At 38.1% G+C, this 25091-nt stretch overlaps 1 protein-coding gene across 7 annotated transcripts in view; it reads left to right on the plus strand.

The window, feature by feature from the left end:
• Positions 1 to 3494, plus strand: part of LOC139478214 (serine/threonine-protein kinase MARK1-like) — a 259220-nt gene extending 255726 nt beyond the window's left edge. For 6 of the 7 annotated variants that reach the window (XM_071260595.1, XM_071260601.1, XM_071260596.1 and 3 more), the window contains one exon: positions 549 to 3494. In XM_071260595.1, the coding sequence (XP_071116696.1) occupies positions 549 to 671 (123 nt within the window). In that variant the 3' untranslated portion in view covers positions 672 to 3494. The remainder of the gene's footprint in view (positions 1 to 548) is intronic. The other variant, XM_071260600.1, reaches the window with a different exon arrangement.
• Positions 3495 to 25091: the final 21597 nt, after the last annotated feature.

The raw sequence follows: 25091 nt of genomic DNA on the forward strand, positions 1-25091 counted from the left end.
GTCATGTGACACCATCTCTAGAATTATGGGTCTTTGTTTGCTGGATTAACAGCAAGCAAAATAGCTTCTTTTTGGTTTTCGTCTGCAGAAGGTTAATTTGTAACAAGGATCATGGGGTAGCCTAGTGGTTAAAGTGTTTGCTCACCACACCAAAGGCCTGGGTTCAATTCCACACATTGGTACAAAGTGTGTCCCCTGACATGATATTGCTGGAATCTTGCTAAAAGGATCTAAAAACCATACTAGCTCATTCACACAGTAATTTGTAACAGAAATGATATGTCCGCTGAACTCCAACCTTTGAATAGATTGAGTGAGTTTGATTTTACGCCGCTTTTAGCAATATTACAGCAATATCACGGCAGGGGACACCAGAAATGGGCTTCACACAATGTACCCATGTCGGGAATCGAACCCGGGTCTTCGACGTGACGAGTGAACGCTTTAACCACTGGGCTACCCGACCGCCCCCCTTTGAATAGAAGCATGCATAGCGCTTGGTACATTTGACCGTTTATTGAATCTGTCCTTTTGTGTCTTTGTTTCAGGAGAGTGAATGTAACATTCCCCTGGAGCAGAACGTGAACCTCTCACTAAAGACTATGCCAGAAATGAATAATATCCAGGACCCTACTCGGAATTTCACAGCCTATCAGTTTACACATTCCTGATTGCAGGAGGAGAAGTCAAGGTCATCAGCCTCAGTTTGGATGGCTTGTAGTGCAGGATGTTTGTTGGTGTTCAGTTGGTTGAATCCTGCGAAGGACAAGAGTTGTGTGCTGTTGATGTTTTGTAATAATTTTGGAGAATTTCCATACCCAAGGTTCTGATGTTTTAAGAGTATCTGTGTGTATGGTTTGAGAAAACCATGGTGTTTTAAAGATTTCATATGTGGAATTCGGTATTATTTGGATGTGTTTGTGCCGAATAGGGCCAAATTTGATAGCGAGTCTCCCTGGCACACGATGTCATGCAACTTGTATTCTTGCCGTGAAACCGGCTTGGATGGATTTAAAGCATTCACTTGTCAATTTCAGGAAATATGTTGTTGTCAAGCAATTAACGACAACACAGCACAGTTATACATATTTGAAACCCATTATTGCATATGTACATTGCATGACAGTGGTAAATTATGTATATACTTATATATTATGTGAAATTCACTTTATTGTTAATCTTCTCATTCAAACAACTGTGATATATTGTCGTGTTTCTCATGTTATTTCTCAAGTGGAATTTTCCGATCAGTTGATATGGAAGATTTCTGTGTTACCCACAGCGTAGCAGGACATATTTCACACACTGCACCGTTTTTCAGCATGTGATTAAACAATGATAGATACATCTTGTACAGATCACCAATACCATTCACCATTTTGCTGGAACAAGAACCAAAATGGCAACATTAGCAAAGAAATTGCCATTAAAACCTGTTCCAGAACTTGATTACCTCCCCTTACCTGGACTCTTCTACATCGGAGGTAAACAACCTTCCAATGAAGAATTCTCAAGCAAAAGAAGTAGTTTATAGAATTGGTAGACATTTTAAATTCAGAATAAATGCATGCATGCTAAAATGACCAATGCAAAATAACATGCAATACTTTAATCATATGAAAAAAATCATTGCAATAAGTTTGGTTTAGTATAGCATATTCAGAAATAAACGTGACTCCAGTGCAATATTTTGTGTATTAACTAGAATTGTTGGCCATTTATATATATGTATATTCACATATATATATATACTCCCATCCTGTTTCATCCTATCAGAAGCAGTGTTCGAAATAACCTACATATGTAACCATGGTTCTCATGAGTTAATGATAGTCATCAAGTCATACCCAAATGCTGGAAGACTCAAATGAACATGTGACCTAAATAAGTCATAATGGACATTGGAATTCTGTGTATGCACACAATATTGACTGAATAAAATAGAATTGACAACACCTTTTCCATAATCATAAGAAATCTCTGCTAAGAGCCCATTATACAGTGCCGTCATGTATCATCTCACAAAACAAACCATATATAAGCCACTGAAGTATCGGAAAGAACAGGAGTTAGCCTTGTTTGGATTAAGCAATGAATAGCTAGCTCTAAAGCACTGTATATAGTTTCTTCATAAACAGGATGACTATATGTGTATCATCTGGCATGATTCATTCACTAGCATTCATAGTTTTGAATTCTAAACTGATTGTACTCTCGATGTTACTATAGATGCATCAACGGACATGTAGCTATTTCGAACACTGCTCAAAACCACAGTTATTTGATAGCATTAAATATGTACTGGTTTCTAATTTATTTCAATGGGTGATCTCATAGTTGTATCAAATATCACATGTTTTCCCAGAAATCTTGGTACTTTTCACTTGTAAAATACTCAAAACAAACAGTTTTACTTTTTTGGGTCAATCTGATTTGAATTTCTGATTTTCAGTAGTCATTTCAGATATATTCCAATTTTGCCCTTAGCTTTAATAATTTTACCTATATTTATTCAAAACATCATAATCATCTAGAGATAACCAGGAATTGAATTGATTATATGGTCTTTTCCTCTTTACTATATGCCTTTTGAATGCCTTGAAAAAATGAGCACACGCAGATGTTTAACAGAGTTAATTATAAATTGTGAATGAGAAATAATTGGATGACAAAGACATTTTGACAATGGCAAGGATACATTTACTAAATGACCAGAAAAAACATCGTCATTCACACAGATAACTTTTTCCTGTTCCTATAATGACGTGATCTTGTTAATTTCATTGTCTTTATGCTCCAAGTTTTACATAATATTATGTACAAGATGTGTTCATCTTTTATCTTAAGATTTCATAAACCAACGACCTCTTCATTAAATTGCTTGTCACAGGCAACAAAGAACCAATGTCAATCCTGGTTATCTCATACAAATTAGTTTGATGCTTCTATCATTAGTGTCAATAATGTTAAAAATCCAAAGAACAGTATTATGTGTAGTGTTGATGATACCATTTGCAATGAGATTTGTTGATGTTTTTGTAGAAAATGATTATTTGAAAAAAATATGCCAAACCAATCCAGTTCACTGTTCAGAAATATGCTATTGTAAACTGCATTTGTAATATTCTATCTTAGTGAGCAAATGTATAGTGTTTTGCAACGGTTGTTGGACTCTTTGTTATCTTGAATTTGACAGTACCAATAAGCAAGTGTTATTGTCTGGTAGTGGTTATTAGAATTAATTATTAAATTAAATTGGACTCGATTCTTTCTACAAGCCACTGCCATGGTTAACTTTGCTTAAAAACAATTCCATGCCCTTACTAATCATGGTATTCTAATAACTAGTGACTTAATCTGTATATATATATATATATTCTATATCACAATACCAAAACGTTTTTACTGTCTCACACAAAATATTCATTCTGTTAAATTTGTAAATTTTATATTAATCTTCTCTGCAGGATTAATTTAATGAAGAAGCTGTTTAATAATGTTAAACAGAATCATAAATATAAGTAAGAATGGTTTTATTTTATATGAGGTGTAAAAACATCAACTCAATTTTGACATCAATTATTTCAATTAAATAAAAAACGTAAACATCAAAGTATCCAGTTTTGATTATCCACCGAAATAGATTCCACAGAGGTATACAGGAAGCATTTGACGAGGGCATGGAATTACAAGAAATAAGCATATGATAATGCGTTTTACGACTTGTTTGTAAGTATCAAGACATGATGATATATTACGATGTTGCCTGGGGATGATCACTTGTGTTTGTAGTGGATTTGGCCTATAGATGTTCCACAGTGTGTATTTAGACATTTATTATCTTCTATGCAATATAGATTTTATTTGACACTGAAAGTCAGGCGAGAAATGTTAGGCATATGTGATGAGAAAGGGTTAACGTTCTTCATGTCAAGGGAGATCACTCTGGGATATATACTACCCATCATATACTACCAACTTGTGTATATGTGAAATTAAGAGTTTTTCTTCGACAAAACAGTGTTGCCATATGGGGGCTATAAACTGTGCATGATAGAGAGAAAGGACATGAAGGGTGATAACTCTGATATCTAAGGGGAGGTAACTACCTTGCCATGAAAGAGAAATAACTACCTGATTTTATGTTTGTTTCGTGCTGTAAGTTGTGAGTGGTTGCACAAATACTGGTTTGTATAGAAAATAAATGTATGCAAATCATTTCTTTCACTTGGTAAACATGCTTATTCTTGTTGATTGTCATATGCAAAGTTTTCACAGAAAGCTGTTCATTTTGGTGTCGAATGTTATTTTGTAGAGTTAGTTTTCATGTATTTATTTTTGCTTTGATTGTCTATCCTGAAGTATATATTGATCTCTGAATAAATACTTGTAGCATTATTCTTCTTTCAGTAAGCATTTTCTTAATAGTGAAAGTTGTCCCTCCTCATCGTCTTGGATTGTTGAAACAGACTGAATTTAATTGTTTTGAATATGTGTACAAAAGTTTCTATGTATTTATCTTCTAGATTAAATATTTCTTCACAAATATAAATTTTTGACACCAAACTTGACACATTAATGTTCATGCCAACACATTTTCGGATAATACTTTAGATTTGGTCTCCACTAAATTGTATTGAATATTTTTGCACACTTTAAGATCTCATGGAAAAATGTTTGATTGGTAGAATGTGGTTTTCAAAATTCATATGAATAATATTGAAGTATTTAATTTGTTAGTTTATGAGAGAAAGTAATTAAACCCAAATTCTCATAGTGATAAGATTTTGTGTCCAAATTGTTCTTCTACAGAGAACAATGTGAAAGATCATGTTTATATTGAACAATAATGACCATGAGTTTTTAAAATGAATGAAAATATGCCTCTTGATACTATATTTTTAATACTAAATGTATATTACAGCATAACTACTTTTAATTTATGTCTGTATCTTTTATTTAATGGGAATGATATCTTTCAAAATATTTCCATATTTCTAAACCTACATACAACAGTATCATAATGATAATCATAAAAGAGTTTAAAAAATATTCTCCCTTCCAGAAGTCACAAAGGTAAAGCCATGCATGCAACAAGAGTTGCCATCATTACATGTCTCAGTTACCATGTAGTACAATATTCAGGAGAAATAATTATGCTTGATGTTAACTTACTGTACACCCTGTACAAGTCCCTCTTACATTGAAATAGGGGCGGTCGGGTAGCCTAGTGGTTAAAGCGTTCGCTCCTCACGTCCAAGACCCGGGTTTAATTCCCGACATGGGTACAATGTGTGAAGCCGATTTCTGGTATCCCCCGCTGTGATATTGCTGGAATATTGCTAAAAGCGGTGTAAAACCAAACCGACTCATTCACTCACTCACTTACATTGAAATAGGTACGCTTCAGAATCTGCGTCTTTTCTTTGCTTATATCTAACAATGATGAGGCCAATCTTTTTCATTTTCTTGTTCCAACAAATTTTCAAATTCCAAGAGGCAAGATAAAAAAATAACCAAAAAATGTTGTCAGGAGAAAATTCTGTTAACAACTCATGAAAGTTTGAGAAAGATATAAAAACCAGATAAGGCATATTTTCAGTGAAATGCAGAATGTTTCGCTGTCTGTAAAATGCAAACAACTATTTACTGTTGTGGACATAAGGAAAATAAGTGTCTGTGACCCTAGGACATGGTACCATCACGTGTTATTACAATGCTTGAACTGTTCTGTTAGAATACCAGTCCTGAAACTGTTGTTTTAAACAGTACTGAAACTGTACGGTCAGCATCCTGATTTTATACAGTACAGTACATGTATTGTTTCCATACACAGTAAAATAGTGATACTGTACAATAGGTCACGATATGGCTGAAATATTGCCGATGTGACTTAAAACTTAACTCACTCACTCACTCACTGTACAATAGAAGTGTACTCTAACCTTATGAAATTGTCCTTGTACTCTACTGGAACTGAACTGTTGCCATAGATACTGTTACCATACTGGAACTGAACTGTTACCATAGATACTGTTACCATACTTGACTTGTTTTGGAACATTCTAATGCTTTGTTATTACCATTTTGAAAGGAGTACTACACTTAATCCATACTGTACTTTACAGTCATACTAAATTTTCACTGTTGCCATACTGAAACTCAATTAAGACTGGATTGTCCTCATCCTGATGTCATTAGTGATGCACAACTATTATAATACTCATCTACCCTGTCACAAGTCCATAAACATTCCATAGTATTGTTTTTCTGAAGGCATATGTTTTCAAAATATTTGCATTAAGTTTTTATTTGTGATCCACTCGAAACAATATTTACTCAGATAATCTGATCTCTAATCAATAAGCAGATAATCCTAAGCAGATAATTGTTTGTTACATCTAATAGTTTTGAGACAAAGAACTATGATGTAAAGCCAATACCAACAAAAAGCATGGCAGAGAGAATCAACATTCTCACATTGTAAAGTTATCATCCATGGTCTTTGTTTCCTCAGTTTTAACCACAACCTTTACATTACTGGATGAGGGGCAGTCTGGTAGCCTGGTGGTACAATGTGTGATGCCCATTTCTGATGTCCCCCGCTGTGATATTGCTGGAATATTGCTAAAAGCGGCATAAAACCATACGCACTTACTCATTACTGGAGGAAAATAGTAATCACAAAACCTTATCTTTCCAACATCTAGCTATGGACATTACCTGACTAAACAAGGTTCAGTAGCTCACTGTTATGTTTTTGTTTCTTGTTGGCATTGTTTATTACCCATTAAGATTCTTAACCTCTTAGCCTCATACCCTCAGGTGAAGTTTGTTTGTTTGGGTTTTTTAATGTTTGTTTTGTTGACAACCCAAGACTGTTATAGCTAGTTACTTGTTCTTGTCATCAATATTCTTTTACTAAAATCATGTTCTTGCCAGAAAGAAATATTCTAGATCATATGTATATTTTTTGGTTAATAAGTAAGATATTTGATAAAATATCTTCATTTAATTTTTTTTATCAAACTGATATTTTCTAATGTGTCTTTTGACCGTTTCCATTTTGAATTGAATCTGGTAACTGAAAGATTCTGTATTAATAGGTAGTCACTTCCAGATGAAGACACAGTTTCAGTATGTACAGTTTTACCATAGAAAATCAACACAATTTATTCCAATATGTATTGGCAATACCTAATTCCAGACTTTTAGTAATGAAGAATAATGCTCGAACACTAAATTATAAAAATTGTCAAATTTTGTTTAGAAAACATGTCCTTATGTGTTATACTTTTGCTACCACAGGAAAGTATGTATGCTTATCCATTAAATTGCTGATATGATAATGACCAATGCTTGAAATCAAAATTAATGTGATTACTGTTGTTTTTTCCTTCATTAGTCATTCCTTTAGTCCATTCTTTCCAAATCCCAAAACATTCTTGTATATTATAAACCTACCAAATATTCAAGGCATTTATACAACTGTTCTTGGAATAAAACCATTTTTTCTGCCAATCATCAATGCAAATGATTTATGAAAATGTATATTTTCAAACACTTGTGCAACTTTGTTTCATGAACCGGTCTGTGTATTTTTTTCAGATGTATTGTGAATAGAGAAATAATTTCAAGTGTTACTATTTGTGAATCCATTATTATTTTTAACTCAACTAGGTTATACATTATCCATGGTTTGGGCTAACATGTCAAAAGACATGAAGCTGTGTAGGGATATATACTATATTTTTGTTGTATAAGTCATATAAATATTAGTCAATATGGTTCTGTTAAGTTTTCTTCATAATAGCTTTATACATGAAACTAACTGATGCTCAGAAATTGTTCATGTCAGTGATATTAACAGAGATGTTAGTTTGTGATATAACATGTGATTTCGACCATACTCAAGTCATGCTTAAATAATATCAATTATGGTAACTTCACATCTATTTATTAATATCAGTTATGATTATGATGCATATTTTATAATCTGAGTGGACCACAATTATTCATCCTTCGGGTTTATTAAAGTGACTGGTTCAAGATGTGTTTGTTCTCTCAATTTTATTTATGTTTGACCTTAGTGTTAGACATCGAATCACTCCTGTGATACAGTGATCATTTGTCGTCAGTTACATGATTAATTTCCAATTATTTCTAGGGATCTGATTGACAGGTCTTGTTGATGTCGATTGTTGAAAGATTCAAATCAGTCTGTTTTCCGTCTTTCATGAAACACATTTTCAAACTACAGACACAATGCTCTTAGCTAGGACAAAACACTATGTATCAACATACTTTGTATATTGATGTAACCTTTTTGATACAGACGAGTGTATTTATCGAAATAATCATCGTTAATATCGACAGGTAGATCTGTAACAAATTGTGAATGGTGCGCCTTTGTTCACCATGCTTGTTCTTCTTATCATTTTGCAAATGTGCTTCGGATGTTGACTGCTTTGAACCCTATCACTGTATATAATTAATCATGTCACAATCAAGTTGTTATTTCACACACCACGTCAATCATCAGCTGGTACTGAGGTATAGAATGACCATGTATTAACATTGATTAAGTCTACAGTGTATTTCATGTCAATTTCACAATATGCCAGTCAATATGCTAATCTATTTCATGTCTACCGGTAGTCAAAATTTGTTTTCTTTTTTAAGTACCATTTTTGGAAAATATTTGCTTGAATTGATTTTGATTAAAATTTGTGGAAAAGGCGTGAAATATATTTGAGATGTGTATTTTGAGATGACATCACCAGCAGAATAATGTACAGTTTCATGGGAGATTTTGTTCCTCTCCTGAAATATTTTAACATTTCTGACTGGTTATTATTTACTATGTTTAATAGTCAGTATCATTTTCATAATTTGCTTTTAGGAAATTATTCCCTTTTTCATTGCATTCCTACATTATAATTATGATGCAGCATTCTCAGAAAACGAAGTCCATTTGTGTCATTAATTAAATATCCTTCATATTTAATAAGTGACAGCCATTTTTGTTCTAGTTATCATAATTATCGAAAGCTCAGCCAAGCTTTCAAATACAACCATACACAATCACCTTGCCATAGTTACCATGGTAACCTATATTCTCCAACAAGATCTTCAGCAAAAGGGATTGAACCTCATCATTAGATATCATATACTTGTATATTCCAGGAGAAAAAAATGAATTAACCCTTTGTCAGCTGTGTGAAAGGCAACTTAATTGTGTTAGGTACTGTAATATTTTCCTTACTGCACCATATATTAGCAAATATTTCATTCAACACAAAGTAGTAACATATTGAGATGTAATATCATTTTTTTACACGAGATCGGCGTTAAGCACAGTGATATATGACTATATGAAATGCACATTCACTGTTCAGACTTTGATCCAGATGGGTTTGAGATCTATGCTGTCTTGCATTCCAACACATGAAATCGGACATGCGATTCCTAGGGTGTGGTTATTTTTGTTGTCCGTTAACCCATTCTCTGCTAACCGATGTCACAATTTTGCCTTTGCACATGCAGTAGATTTAAGAACCAGCTGTAAGAATCCATCTCTGATTAAATCCACATAAATTTGCAGTATTAGATGAAGATGTGAAAAACATCCCAGTTGAGGTGTTCCAGTGAAATATTCTTGCTTAATCTTTGAGATGAGTTGGCAGGGAATGGGTTGATGTTGTGTGTGTGTTGGATGGGGACATGGAGTTACTAAACGGTCTATGGTAGTTACTTCCAAATAGGCGCTTCCACAGTGAGCAGGTACCCGATGTAAGGCATTTGTCATTTTTTTTTTCAATTTCACATTATTGAACCTGTATGTTTACATTCTCTGTAGCAAATAAATTTTTTTCACAAAGAAAAATATTGCTTTGTTGTGATTGTGTTTTAAACAAATATATGCTTGCTTTTATGCCATTAAAAAAAAATGTTGTTGTAGATATAAAACATCAATGCTAGAGAACAATCAGTCTCAAATATCTACCGAAACAGATTCCATAGGACATAAATGGCGGTGAATGCTTCACTGAAATTCACTGATGACAGGGGCAGTCAGGTAGCCTAGTGGTTAAAGCGTTGGCTCGTCACGCCGAAGACCCGGGTTCGATTCCCGACATGGGTACAATGTGTGAAGTCCATTTCTGGTGTCACCCGCCGTGATATTGCTGTAATATTGCTAAAAGCGGCGTAAAACCATACTCACTCACTCACTCACTGATGATACCAGATGTTCGTGAAAAAGTTGTAAAATGATTCCTTTTGAAGGTACAAGAAAGAAGAGTGAAATGTCAGGCAAAGACAGAGACAGAAATTTCTTGATGATACAGTGAGGCCGACCGGTAGTTTTTTTGGTAAGAAAGTATCCCCCCACTCAAAGCATGTCGGCCTTACAGTGCTTTCTTGCATAGTGAGTGAGTGAGTGAGTTGGGCTTAATGCCGCTTTTAACAGTATTCCAGTTATATCACGGCGTGTCAGCTTAATGTGGGAGGAAAGCCTGAAAGGATGCAGGTCTCACACATTTACCACTTCAGTGAAACCCACAAGCACGGGTATGGTGCTGACAAACCTGAATTATGATCGGGGCGAACGTACTGGGATTCCAACCAACAATCATAGGTTTCTGGCGTGCCCAAGGGACGCAACTCTGCACAGCGAATCGCGGCGCCTTAGACGACTGGGCCACTTGCATAGATCAATCTACTTGGGATTAAATAAACAAAAGCAGCAGAGGATTAATTAGGTTTGGTAAACGAGTGTTTATTTTCCAGCTCATTTCATGAAATACATAGCTTTAGCAGTGACAACTGTAAAACAAATCTGTGAAAGACACTTAGAAGTATACACAAAAGGTAGAGAATTTATAGCTGTCAACTTCTTTATTATGAGGAACACAACATATATGCATATACTCAGAAACGTTGTGTTCCTCATAATAAAGAAGTTGACATACATAAATTCTCTTCCTTAATTGTAGAACAGTTCAATAACATACAATGGGAGATATTTGGAATGAACATGTTTTCATAATCTTACAAGTAAAGACATGTGGTCACTGCAAGCATAAATTAAATGGCGGAGATTCTTTGATTTCCCAAATGTTACTTGAGAATAACAATTGTGCCTCTCCCACTCAGAAATTAATCGATAATTTGTTCCATCTCACTCAAAATGTTAAATTTCAATTAAACATATGCGAACCTGAGTTCCCTGGTCCCCACTATTGACATGGGCCCTGTGCCACAAAGCGATCTTAGCGCTAAGATGATCGTAACTCCCATTCTTTAGCATAGGCTTACGACAGTCGTAGCGCTACGATCACTTTGTGGAACTGGGCCATGGTCCCTAGGTTATCAAAACAAACATTAATTCATTGATCCCTTCAAACAGTACCTTGTCTGCCTGACAGAGATTCTCTATCTGGACCAGACAATCCAGTTACTGATATTAACAGGTGAATTCAAATTTGAAATGCAAAAAAAGGTAAACCCAGGAATTGTTTCTCACAGAACTAATTTTCAAAATCAGTAAACAACAACACAACATCAAAGAATATCTAGAAAGTAGGGCTGGGATGATACACCAACTGTACGATCTGATACGTATCACGATACCTTGCTCAAACATGTATCAAGAAGTAAAAAATCGCGATCCATCAATGCATTTTTCCACCACTATAGGGGAGGTGAAATTGGGTTTAACGTCACATCCAAGATTATTGCACTTATATAGCGTGCATGTACGTGTGTGTGGTTGTTTGTACTAGTCCGGACTGATGCCAATTTATAGTGCTAGCTCACTGAGATACCATGCCGCATGAATACCCCACTCAGACACAGTATGCTGACTCCGAGCAGACCAGTCCTTGTTTTAGCCCCTTGATGCCGAGTGCCAGACAGGGTAACAAGTACCATCTTTTAACGTCTTTTGGTATGACGCAGGGAGGGATCAAACCCCGGACCTTCCGCTCACTGGGCGGACGCTCTACCACTAGACAACAGAGGCGGTCCCCATCACTATAGTAAAGTATATTGAAACGCAGAGTTTCAGGTTTATGATCACAAGAAACAATACAGTTGGTCCCATTAGTAGACGCTGCAATACGTAACAGGCTCTTTAACATTAGTCAGTGCACTCGCAAAAGTCCAGAAATTTACACTGTCTGTCTTGAATTGGGAATAGTGTTGGAAAGAACATCTAAGTGTAAGGCACATATGTTAACACTGACTTTAATATAACTTACGTAGGTTCCAGAGTGTTGATATATCGTCTGCTAAGCTAGTCCCACTGCGCATGTCGGAAGTGGGGCTTCTGGGAAAATCTTGTGTTGTGAGAAAGTGGGTGAGCATGTGCCGGCCGGCGTGACAGGTTGTTTTTGTGTGAGTGGTGTAAAGCTGAGGAAGAATAAAAGAAGCAAAGTGTCTACAGCGGTTGGTTTTGGTTATTGGACTGGCATTAACACAGACCAATGTCTCATCTTCTACCTAGAACAAACGGTGAACCTGTCACATGCTTGGCCCTCTTGTACAGACTGGATCTTGTCTGTATTTGCACTGCATCCCCTTTGTGAGATGAAGTAGCAGATTCTTTTATCATCCATATCAATTGAAATGTTTCCAGACAACAACCACGCTTGGAATCTCTTTGGATTATCCACCAAATTCTTTTCACATGGCCAGGTAATAAATGTCCTACTTTAGAATATATTGTCTATTAAGAAATAAGAGTGAGTGAGTGAGTTGGGTTTAACACACTTTTATCATTATTGCAGTTATAAAAATGTCGTGTCAGCTTAATGTGGGAGGAAAGCCCGAAGTGATGCAGGTCTCAGACGTTTACCACTTCGGTGAAACCCATGGGTATGGTGCTGACAAACCTAGAAACATAATTGGGGTGAACCAGTATTTGAACCCACAATCATAGATTTCTGGCGTGCCCAAGGGATGCAACTCTGCACACCGAATCATGGAGCCTTAGACGACTGGGCCACCTGTGCCCCCCTAAGAAATAAGAGATATTTATTAAGAGATAATAGAAAACTGATATTGCAACTCTGAGTAATCTGTTTCACCCATGAAATGGATTAACAATAAGAGATATTTTATGATGCTTTAATCAGTTTGGCAAATTTTCACCAGCAAGAGTTATTGAGAACAAAAGTGAGACTCTAACCCTGAATTTGACTGTGATGATCAAAACAATTAACCACTGGGCCTCCCATCCTCTCCTTTCTGTAATACAGTCTCTGGGCTATAATTCAAATACACACACATATATATATATATATTGATATTTCGGCTTCACATAATGTAAATTTCTTGTAAGTAAATATGAAAGTAAATACATATTGTTCATGCAAACTGCCTTTATGGTCGTTACATGCTCTACCTGGGGTTTGATCCCCAGCATCACAACCAAAGATGTTAAAAGGTGGTACCTGTTGTTACCCTAACTGGTGCTCGGCATTTAAGAGACAAAACAAGGACTGGTAGGCTTGAGTCAGCACACTGTGGGGTATGTATCATTGTTGAACTGTGGCTTGGTCCTCAGTGGGAAGGCACCATAAAACTGGCATTGGTCAGACTAGTACAAGTAGCCGGCACATGGAAGCATGTTGCTATATAATTGCTACAATCGTGAACCACCACATGTTGAAAGGTCAGTTTTAGTTTTGTGTTGCAAATGAGATTTGGCTAAAGTTTGCAAACCTGAAAAAAAAGTAATAAAACGTAATTGAAAAACAAAATTTTAATGATGGTTTGAATGAAATTATGCTTGTTTATTTTTTTGTTTTGTTTCTTTATGAAATTAACACACTCAACATAATCTAAGAGATTATTAGTATTTGTTGACTGTGACAAATGTAAAAAATATACCGGTACAAAGGGATTTTTGTTTGATATGTTTTCGCACACTACATCAATACCTGCAATTTGTATGCATACCAGTAAACCTAGGAAACATACAGGTATAAAACCTAATGATTGAGTGAGTGAGTTGGGTTTAACGCTGCTTTTAACATTATTCCAGTTATATCGTGGCGTGCCAGCTTAATGTGGGGGGAAAGCCCGAAGTGATGCAGGTCTTAGATGTTTACCACTTAGGTGAAACCCACGAGTACGGGTATGGTGCTGACAAACCTAGAAACATAATCGGGGTGAACCGGGATTCGAACCCACAATCATAGGTTTCTGGCGTGTCCAGGGGACGCAACTCTGCACAGCGAATCGCGGCGCCTTAGACGACTGGGCCACCCGTGGCCCCCACCTAATGATTGAATGCCTAGTTACATTTGATGTAACTGCAGTAAATCTGCATGCTAACAGCACAGGAACTCGATGATAGTGTATAGCATAATATATCAGATAGAAGAAAAACACACATCTCTATACAAATAGACTGTATGAAAAGAGAGGTGTGTCGCTTTTTCTATATGAATAGATTATTTAAAGTATCATCGAGTTCCTGTGACTCACCTGGTGGTGTCAAGAATACTTTCGACACCATTGTTTGACATTGTGAGTCTGGACCAACAAGGTGAGAAATGGGGGTTTAAAGTCGCTTCCAAGAGTATGCACATATAAGGTGCTTGTATATTATGTGTGTGTGTGGTTGCTTGTACTAGTCCAGACTAATGCCGATTTTATAGTGCTAGACCACTGACCATGCCACAGTTTAACATGAATACCCCACTCAGACACAATAGGACTCCACTTGTACTTGTTTTAGCTAGCTCCTTAATGCAGAGCACGTGGAAGGGTAACAAGTACCATCTTTTAACATCTTTTGGTACACAACCAGCCAGGAATCGAACCCTGAACCTTCAGCTCTCTGGATGATGCCCTACAACTGGACCACGGAGGCGGTCAGGACTGCGTTTCTTTTCAACGTATGGGAAATTTCATGCCATTTAAAAAACCCTTCCCTGGTGTTTTTTTTCCATATGGTACAAGGAACTGTACTGAAAACAACTAATACATAATGGTTTAGCACCAATAGAGGTCGTAACCCCCCTCCCAACCTTAAACTTACGATATGAATTCGGGGATGTTTCAGATCTTAATGCAGAGCGAGACTATTTAGTTCCGAGCAACTTCTTCCGAGGTTAAGTTTTCGGATTGCCTGCTTTTTCGGATCTTCCATGTTTACGTCGGGTGTTAGCTAGAACTTCGGATCTTATGTTCATTTCGCCGGTCTCGCACTCAGACGTGTTGCATGCGGTCGTCACAAACACAACTATGTCCCAGAACGCGCTCGCTCCCGTGAGCGAGATAAATTAAACCGTGTACCTCGGCAAGCCCGTCCGCAATCCGTAAATTGTACATAATTCTGACAAAGGAGCGGCAGTTTGTCTCGGATCCGAATTCTACTCACAGATCCGAAATTATACATCGGAGACAGCCGGTCGCGGCTTCAACCAGCCGCCGAGCGGGTTAACCAGCGTTGTCTACTTTTGTTGTACGGGAAGTGAAATGTAGCAGGTAGCGAAAGATTAATCTTCCTGGTGAGGCGCAGAGGTCCCCAGTTGTAGCCGACGCACACACTCGCACCTGTCTGGGGGGTTTCTCGCTGTCGGCGTGGTAATACGCTGCAGCGCAGTTCAAGTGCCTTCGCTTGCACGAGCCTCCTGCTCGCATTTGCGCGTCCACACTCCCGGCATACATTTTAAAGAATCTCACCAGCCTCAGGCGGGCATGTACGTTTTTCTCATGGAAAGAAGCGCCGTAAAATATAATGGCGTAATTATTTCCCTTTTGCTTTCTTCGTTATTGATCGATTTCAATATTTTTTGCGTTTAGGAGAAAAAAACGGTGTACATACCATGTAAATCTATCCGTTAGTGGGCGTGGACAATTTTCAGCAAAACATTACTGCTTAGTTAACCAATCTAATGCCACGTAAATTCTTGCATAATATTGATTGTGCTTGGCTTAAATATGGCTTCACACGGCCAACAGTTTAGTGTTTTCAAACCCGATTTTGACGTCGAAAAGGTTGTCCAACATGTCGATCGCTAACAGCCAATCAGACACTGCGTAGATTTTACACGATTTGTGCTTGTGTCTGCTACAAAAAGACAACAAAACGGAATGGAATAATAACAAAACATTTGTCAAGTGGAACATGCCAACTTTGTTTGCAAACTCCTGTTGCCCATGTGGTGCTGCCAGGGGCCTTACTCTCCAGACTCTCTTCTTCTTCTTACAATACCAATCATAACCGAGGAGGAATGGTTTATCCAGCTTAGATACTGACAAATAACGCACAAATATGTAAAAATAAATAAGTCGAACTTGTAACAAAAAGAAAGATTGGCTCGTTTGTGACCTTTACAAAAGTGGACCCAACCACCTAATAGTGCGTAGTCAATTTCGCACGTGCAACACGTTTGGCGTGACAAAAGCGAGCGTATTATTCAGATGCGATTGCACATTTCAGTTAGACCAACTTGCAAGTTGAAAAAACACATTGTATTACATAATCCAAATAATACGTTCTAATATTTCCAAAAGCATGACTTCAGAAACGTTTCCTTCTCCACGTGAGCCTGAACGGCCGATTTGATAGAGATCACGGAATGACATGCTTTATCCGGGTTCGAATCTCCCAGGATTAAGGAAACGGGTTAACGTCACGGTATTGGAGGTAGACGTTTCTTACCAGATATAAAACAGGTTATTACAATGTTTCATCCGTGGTACAGGTAAAGCTGCATTATTACGCCTTGTACAGAGAGGGACAGGTTAATGAATCATATTTAAACCATGCCTCCTTTGTCTTTGACTGTGGTCTGACTAACTGAATTGTTAGTTAAACACCACTTGGCAATGACAGAACTTCTTTTTTCCCCTATCATTTGTTTTGATGATCGAACAATTATGTCATAGTTCCAAAATACATAATATTTTCTTCTATTTTTTTGTAACTAATTTTGACTTTATGAAATAAGAATAAACAACATATTTTGTGTATATTACTGAATAATTTGTGTACTAAAAGTCTATCTCAGTCGGCGATGATATACGCCGGCCTTCCTTCACAAGGTTTGGTTACTTTACTTACTTACTTATATTGGAGATGTTACGTGCGCTTTCCGACTGCAAGCGTATGTCGCACACGGGCCCGCCAGGCCATTTAATGTGTTTCCGAAAAGGGGAAAAGGAAGTGGTGATGCAACCCAGGAGGGGGGGTTCAAGGGTTGCTTATATAGTAATTTTGAGATTTTGAGATTTGGAATGAATGCCAGGAGTGGGTAGAGGGCGCTACGGAAGGGAGCTGTGTGTGGTGGGTGGTTTGTTAGTTTATGTGATTTTGGTTTTATTAGTTTATTTGGGGTTTAAATGCGACTAATTAGTCCTGTTTTAATTAAGTACATGCCTAAGGCTTTGAATTTTTCTATTTTATTTTGTGGATTTAGGATTGATTCTAGAGTAAGTGCAGTATTAAGATTTAGGGTGGTTTGTAGTGTGGTTCGGTGTGTTTGGTAGTGTGTGCAGTGAATGAGTACGTGTTTTGGTGTTTCTTGTTGTTTGCAGTGTGGGCAGGTTCCTGTTGCGTGTAGTTTAGCTATTTTAAGGTGGTTATTTAGTTTGGTGTGGCCTGTTTGTAGTTTAGTGATTATTCTATCGATTTTTTTGGATGGGTGTAGTATTTTTGGTTTAGTTAGGTTTTTTTTAAGAACATTTCTGATTTGGCTATTTGAGTTTAGGTATATATTGTGCCATTTATTGGTAATTTTTTGTTTAGTGACACTTTTAATTTCTGATTTTGAGATAGGTAGGTTTAAGCTTATTTCTGGGAGTTTAAGGGATAATTTGGCTGCTTTATCGGCGTTTTCATTGCCAATGATTCCTACGTGGGCGGGGATCAAAATGAATTCTATTTGTTTGCCTGCCATAGTTAAGTCGTTTGAGCTTTTGAGTATTTGGTTTGTTAGTTTGGGGCGGGTTTTTTTTTTTTTATTTTTGAGGGCTTGCAGTCCACTGAGGGAGTCGGTTAGAATAAGGATTTTTAATTATTGTTTTTAGATTGCTGATTGTGTAGGGCTGAGGCCATGCCCATCAGTTCGGCCGTGAATATGGATTGGTTGTTTGGGAGTCGGTAGGATTGGGTGATTTTAGTTGGTTGTGGATGTGGATTCCGAAACCTGTGTGTTTGGAGATTGGATCTGAGGATCCGTCTGTGTATATGTGACACCAATTTGGCCAATTTTCGTGTATGTATTCTAGTGTGGTGGTTTTAGCGATGTTAGGGTCAGTCTGTTTATTTAGTGTGTTGGCTAGTGTTGTGTCTATCTTAGGTATTTTAAGTTTTGGGGTGAAGATATTTGATTGTTTACTGTTTTGTTTGAGATTACTTATTTTTTGTTCATTTAGGTAATTGTTTATTCTTTGGGATATTGGAGTAAGTAGTGGATGTTTCCGGGCTAGGGCTTGGTTTTTGGCGCTAATATTGTTGTTTATTATGTTTTGGATTAGAGGGTTTGATTGGGACGCGGCCCAGAAGTTTAGGGTTAGTTGTTCCCTACGTAGTTTTAGTGGCATTTCTCCTGTGAAGGCCTGGAGTGATGTGCTGGAGGTGCCATGTTGAGTTCGTGTGATTAGTTTTAGAGCCTGATACTGGATTGAGTCTAGATTTTAAATGACAGTGTTGTTTAGGGTGTTGTAAATGGCACAGCCGTAGTCTAGTTTAGATCTAATTAGTGATATATAAAGTGAGAGGAGGGTGTCCTTGGAGGCCCCCCAGTTGGAGCCGGTTCGGCATCTTAGCGTATTTACATCTTTGCTGCATTTGGTTATCGGGTTCTTAAAGGGGCACTGATCTAACGCAATTCCCCGGACTGGTTGCTGCCTTTGTTATTGTTTTTTCCCCCGTGAGTACCCGGATGATGAGCAATGCAACTGAGCATGACCAGAGACTGGGCTACCGTCTGCAAGGACAGCTAAATGAACTTGGAGGCTGGAGGCAATATTTGTTTTACGCATTTTTGCATAAACACTGATTGGTTAACTGTGATCTATAAAGATTTCGGCAAAAAGGGCGCATGTTAATTAATTTCTTCAGCCTAAGCAAAGAGACAAAACGAACGGCGGAGCTCATCGGATGTCGTAATTTGGAAATACCCCAGATGGTTATAGTTTAATACTAAAAAAAGTATCCATGCAGTGAAAGCATTTTCGGGTTTTGGATTGCGTCGATAATACGATTACTACTCCCTTGTTGTCATCCACGTTTTCTCGTCTAACCCTACACTTGTGTATTTGTCGTCATTCCCTTGATGCTCAGTTAATGAATTTATTACATGTACAATTAGTGGTAACACCACTTAGATTACCTGACAAAGGTTCCCATTTGGCATTTATTGTGTCTGGGGTAATTATTCAATCTAAATCCAGGTTTGAAGTGAGGTGAAATGTGTGTTATGTAATATGCAGGTGGCAGCCAAGCAAGAGATGAATGATCAGATTATTTACTTTTTTTTGTAAATCAAGGGATCGTTCCTGGTCATCAAAGGATTAATAGAAAATACGTTGATTGATTAATCACTGTTATCTTGCACAGTGGATATGTCAAAAGTGAGTGTTTACATGTCTAGGTTTACTTAAACAAAGGGAATACACTCATATCATGGCGTGAAGTACCGATGTAAAAACAACATACTTTGTTCAAAGTGTTAACTGATAATACGGTGATTGATTGATTATTGTTCTCTATCACTCAATGGAACCGTGGACGTTATAAAAAAATAGTTGTCACGTGGGCTTTCTCACCCGACCCTTGAGACTTGACCCCTATGTGAAACACCTGAAACAATCCAAGTGATCCGTTGAGAAACGAACACGGGTTATAATATCCCGAAACGATATATATCTTTTAAAATATTTGATTGTTACAGAGACACGTGGCATCGAATAAGTTTCTTTGTACAGCTGCAGACGAGTGGAATATTGTTCCTTTGTGTGGATATTCACGGATACATTCCTCGAACAAGGAATCTGCCTAAAATTTATACACATAAATTTGGTGGGTTGTAATTATGGTATTTGCATTTTGTTTTCCTTCATTTGAACTGATTCGTTCTTGTTTCTCTACGCCTTGGTTCAAAGCGCGATAGACGTTGTTTTCACCGGTCTTTTCCTTTGTAAGCGTGTATATATTACCGTCAATTTGTAAAATGTGATTCTCTCAGGCAATTTATAAAATGTGTAAATATTTCAGCCATTTTGACTAAGAAATCTGTCCAGATTGATTAAGACGATCAAAAGGGCCTACAAACATCACAACAGATTATTATGTAGGATTAGAAGCCAAACAGCATAGGAATGTACTTTTCAACGAAATGTTTTTCAGTTACTTTGTAAAATATTTAGACGTTTAATAAATATGTTACACATTTTGACAGTAAAAAAATATGCACACTATAAAAAAACAATCCTTAGGTGAAATATTTACTTCGTGTTGCAAGTAAAAATAGTGTAAACGAAAATCGCAAAAATACCAAACAAGTGACTTATCAAAACTTCGTCACCATTACCGATGCTACCCCCAAAGATACCTACATTTCCTTATTATCTCGAAAACTGTATTTCATTTTGTTGATCAATGTGACCATACGCCCTTATTACTACCGGTATCCATAAAAGTGACCAATGCGCTTACGAAAGGCGCAGCAGAGGTCGCGAACTAGTCTAGATTTCTGCTCTACATCCGGGTACTCACTGGGAAAAAACAATAACAAAGGCAACAACCAGTCCCGGGGAATTGCGTTAGATCAGTGCCCCTTTAAACTATAACCATCTGGAGTATTTCCAAATGACGACATCCGATGAGCTCCGCTGTTCTTTTTGTCTGTTTGTTTAGGCTGAAGAAATTAATTAACATGCGCCCTTTGTCGAAATCATTATAGGTCACAGTTAACCAGTCAGTGTTTATGCAAAAATGCGTAAAACAAATATTGCCTCCAGCCTCCAAGTTTATTTAGCTGTCCTTGCAGACGGTAGCCCAGTCTCTGGTCACGCTCAGTTGCGTTGCGTATCATCCGGGTACTCACGGGGGAAAAAACAATAACAAAGGCAACAACCAGTCCGGGGAATTGCGTTAGATCAGTGCCCCTTTAAATATTATTCCTGTTGTTTTTTCCGAGTTTAGGGAGAAGCCCCATCTGTCTGCCCATTGCTGTATTTTATTTAGAGATTTTTTAAGTAAGTTTTTGGCCATTTTAATGCTTTTAATGCGGATCCAGAGGGCTCCATCATCCGCGAATTTTGATGTGTTTACTCGGGAAGGGGGGGGGGGGGGATAATCCCTCGAAAAGGTTTGGTTGATAAGCATTATTTATTACGCGTTAAGACAACATGCGTGTAGTTGATAGGTATTATCTATTAAGCGTTAAGACTACATGCGTGTTCCGTCCAAAGTTTATTATCAGTCGGTGTTGAGATACGCCTGCCTTCATTCCCAAGATTTAGTTTATAAGCGTTATGAGCTAATCGTTAAGACAACATGTCCAGCGAGAGAAGTAAACATTACTCTATGATAACGCGCTCTCCGAGAAAACTTATGTAATTTTAGTCATTTCTGCATACTCAAGTCCTTCAAAACTGCGAGGTAATCTCTAAATTCAGATAGTCAGCACGTTAGATTAGCAACATTGTGTAGGTATTGTTTAAGTAAGTCATAATTGAAAATGCGACCATATGATGACCTCAGAGCATCGGTGGTATAAACAACGACCTTTATTCCGGGTACCTCATCATCCAATATCTTCACTCCATAACTTAAAATACCCAAAATAGACACAACACTAGCCGATACACTAAATAAACAGACCCATCCTAACATCGCTAAAACCACCACACTAGCATACATACATGAAAATTGGCCAAATTGGTGTCACATATACACAGACGGATCCTGAGATCCGATCTCCAAACACACAGGTTTCGGAGTCCACATCCACAACCAACTAAAAATACACAATCTTACCGACTCCCAAACAAGAGGTCCAGCTGAGTGTCCCTCGATGTGCCCCAAGATGTGCCTGAAATTGCCCGTAATACGTTCAGGTCTTTTTGACATCTGTTTTCCACATATTCTATATGCTTGCGCCAATTGAGGTGTTGATCAAGGATAACTCCAAGAAATATTGCAGATTTTTCGAATTTGATAGGTTTGCCTTTTATGGAGACACGGGGTATCATAGCATCTTTCCCCCGGCGTTTGAATAGAACTCCAACCGTTTTTTCACTTGAAAGGGTGAATCCCCATTTATTGCACCATTGATCTACTCCGTCCAGGGCTGACTGGAGTTTTTTTCTGATTTGTGAGATATCTCTGTGCTTTACCCATATTGCTCCGTCATCAGCGAACTTAGAAGTTTGGGTAGGAGAGTTGACATGGTCAAAAAGATCATTGATCATGATATTAAACAGGGTTGGGCTTATGATGCTGCCTTGTGGCGTGCCATTGTCCAGTGCCATAGGATCCGATCGATTGTTTCCTATTTTAACTGATAGCGACCTGTCTTGCAGGAAGCTGTCTATGAAGTTTGCCATGTTCCCTTCAACTCCATTTTGTGATAGTTTTGAGAGGAGTCCGTCATGCCATACCATATCGAAGGCTTTGCTGAAGTCCAGAAATACTGCGGCTAGGTATTGTCTGTTTAATTGGGCTTTTTTTATTTCATATTCCAGTCTTAGAATATGATCTAGACACGAGTGTCCCTTCCTGAAGCCACTTTGGTCAGGTTTTATGTGATTGCCAGTTTCAAGATGATGCATGAGCGTTTTTGTAACCATGGCTTCCATGGCTTTGCACATGTTTGAGGTGAGTGAGATCGGTCGATAGGAGTTTGGTAGGGCTTCTTCTTTCCCTTGCTTTAGCAGCGGGATAACCGCAGCATGTTTCCATGCTTTTGGGACTTCTCCTTTGGACCATATCGTGTTATACAACTCAGTGAGTAAGCCTGTGGTTTGATCAGGTAGGTTTTTCAATATCTCGTAGCTGGTTGTGTCAAGACCAGGTGCTGTGCCTTTTCTATGTTGTATCGCATCATCAAACTCTGTCACAGTAAATGGTATATTGTATACCAGATGCTTGCTTTGCGGCCGTTTTGAGATCTTAGGCATAAGCATTTTTTCCTGTTTGAATTCTTCGCTGCAATTTGTGTTGCTGCTGACAGATGAGAAGTGCTCAGCTAAAATGTTGGCCTTTTCTTTGACTGTATGGGCGTTGGCTAACTTGGGAATTTTTGTGGGTTTCCGCTTACCCCTGATTGCGTGTATTTTGCTCCAGACTGTTTTAGCATTTGTTTTCTCAGAAAGGGATTTGCAGAAGGTCTGCCATGACTCTTTTTTAGTATCGTCTATGAGTTGTCTTACTTTCGTCCTGGCTGCTCGGACTTGGGCAAAGGCTGATTTATCCCTTTTTGACCTATTTAGGGCTTTCTTTCTCACTCTCCTAGCTTTTGCTATTTCCCTGTTCCACCATGGTACCGACGTTTTGCCAGTTTTGTGGTCCTTTTTTGGAATTGATTTTTCAGCTGCGGCAATAATTGCTGAGATGAGATTTTGGCAAAAAAGATCAGGATCATCCGAGGCAATTTCTGAGGACTTGAATGATATACATTCCTTCCTGAATTTAGGCCAGTCAGCCTTTGCATAGTCCCATGTGGGCTGAGGATCAGGCTGTTCCTCTAATTGTGGTGGGCTACCTATGTAGGTGAGTATAGGAAGGTGATCGCTTCCCCAAGTGTCGTCATGGACTTGCCATTGGCAATGTGAGGCGAGGTTTTTGGTGGCAAGAGAACCATGTTCATTCATCGAGCCACTTATACTAGCGGGGATCGTCCCCTCCGACGTCCGCGCAACAAATTCTCCTGTATCCAGCCACGCAGAAACATGATCAATTACCCAGCCACCTACCCAAGCCAAGCCAACTCGCTCACGACCGTCACCCCCTATACTCCCTATACTCCCGCCTACCCCCCCCCCCCCCCCCCCATAGCCAAGAGTCCAATTTTTACTAGATTAGGTTACCTCCCCTACCTTACCTTCTTTTCTTTTTTCTTTTTTTTAATTATTGCTTAATAGTTATATTAATTCACTAGCATATCAGCTTAACTGATCATTTCCATTACCTGTCTCTCCCACTAGGTCCTTACAGTAGACTAGGTTTCTTCCAGTTTCATACGTAGCCACTAAATTCTCTTACCCCTCTTCACCACCTTTACTGTTTTCATTTCTTCTTTTCACCTTTCATTTACAGTTTTTTGGGCCAGCCGATTATATTCTTATTCCCCAGTATTGTATTATTTATTTAAAACCCGTCTGGCCCCGACTGCGAAATAGCCGACGGCTGAAGCGGTCGTAAAATCCCTCAAATCTCTCTCTCTCGCTGAAGACCTATTCTACCCCGGATCTTCACGAGTGTGTGAATTGGGATTAACGCCGCTTTGTTACAATATCCACTTACATCACCGGGAAGCCCGAAGTGGTGCAGGTCTCAGACTAGGGCTGGGACGAGTCCCAATTTACTACTCGGGTACCCACACCCCTATTACCCGACCCTGCCCGGGTACCCGCTGTTGGTGTCAAGAGAGGTACAAAATGTCGGACTGGTAATAGTTTGATAGTAGCCCTGGTAGAAAGATTTTAGATGCACGTATACATGGTCATGCATACACTGAAGTTGACTGAAGTTATATTTAATTCAGAAGGAACGTGTTCATAGTCATGAAGAAATTAGAGACTTAAAATTGTCGTGTAACCGTGTAGTTATATAGTGATTTTTTTGTCATGGAACAATGTATCACGGGTTCTACACACTACCCACCCGAACCAGGTACCCCAGTTACCCGTCCCAGCCCTATCTCAGACGTTTACCACGTGGCATCAGAAAGGAGGATACTTCTCCTTAACCAATCAGAATCAAGCATTCTTCAAAGTCAAGGTAGAATAGTTAATATGTCATGGCATAATAACTTTAGTAATATGAAATAATCGGGTGTTCCTTAAATTTAGCTGAAACTTAAAGCCTATAAAAGAAATGAAGAGCACACAAAACCGCGAGA

The sequence above is a fragment of the Haliotis cracherodii genome, unplaced genomic scaffold (genome assembly GCF_022045235.1).
Source record: "Haliotis cracherodii isolate W230 unplaced genomic scaffold, xgHalCrac1.p SCAF_4, whole genome shotgun sequence".
NCBI lineage: Eukaryota > Metazoa > Mollusca > Gastropoda > Lepetellida > Haliotidae > Haliotis > Haliotis cracherodii.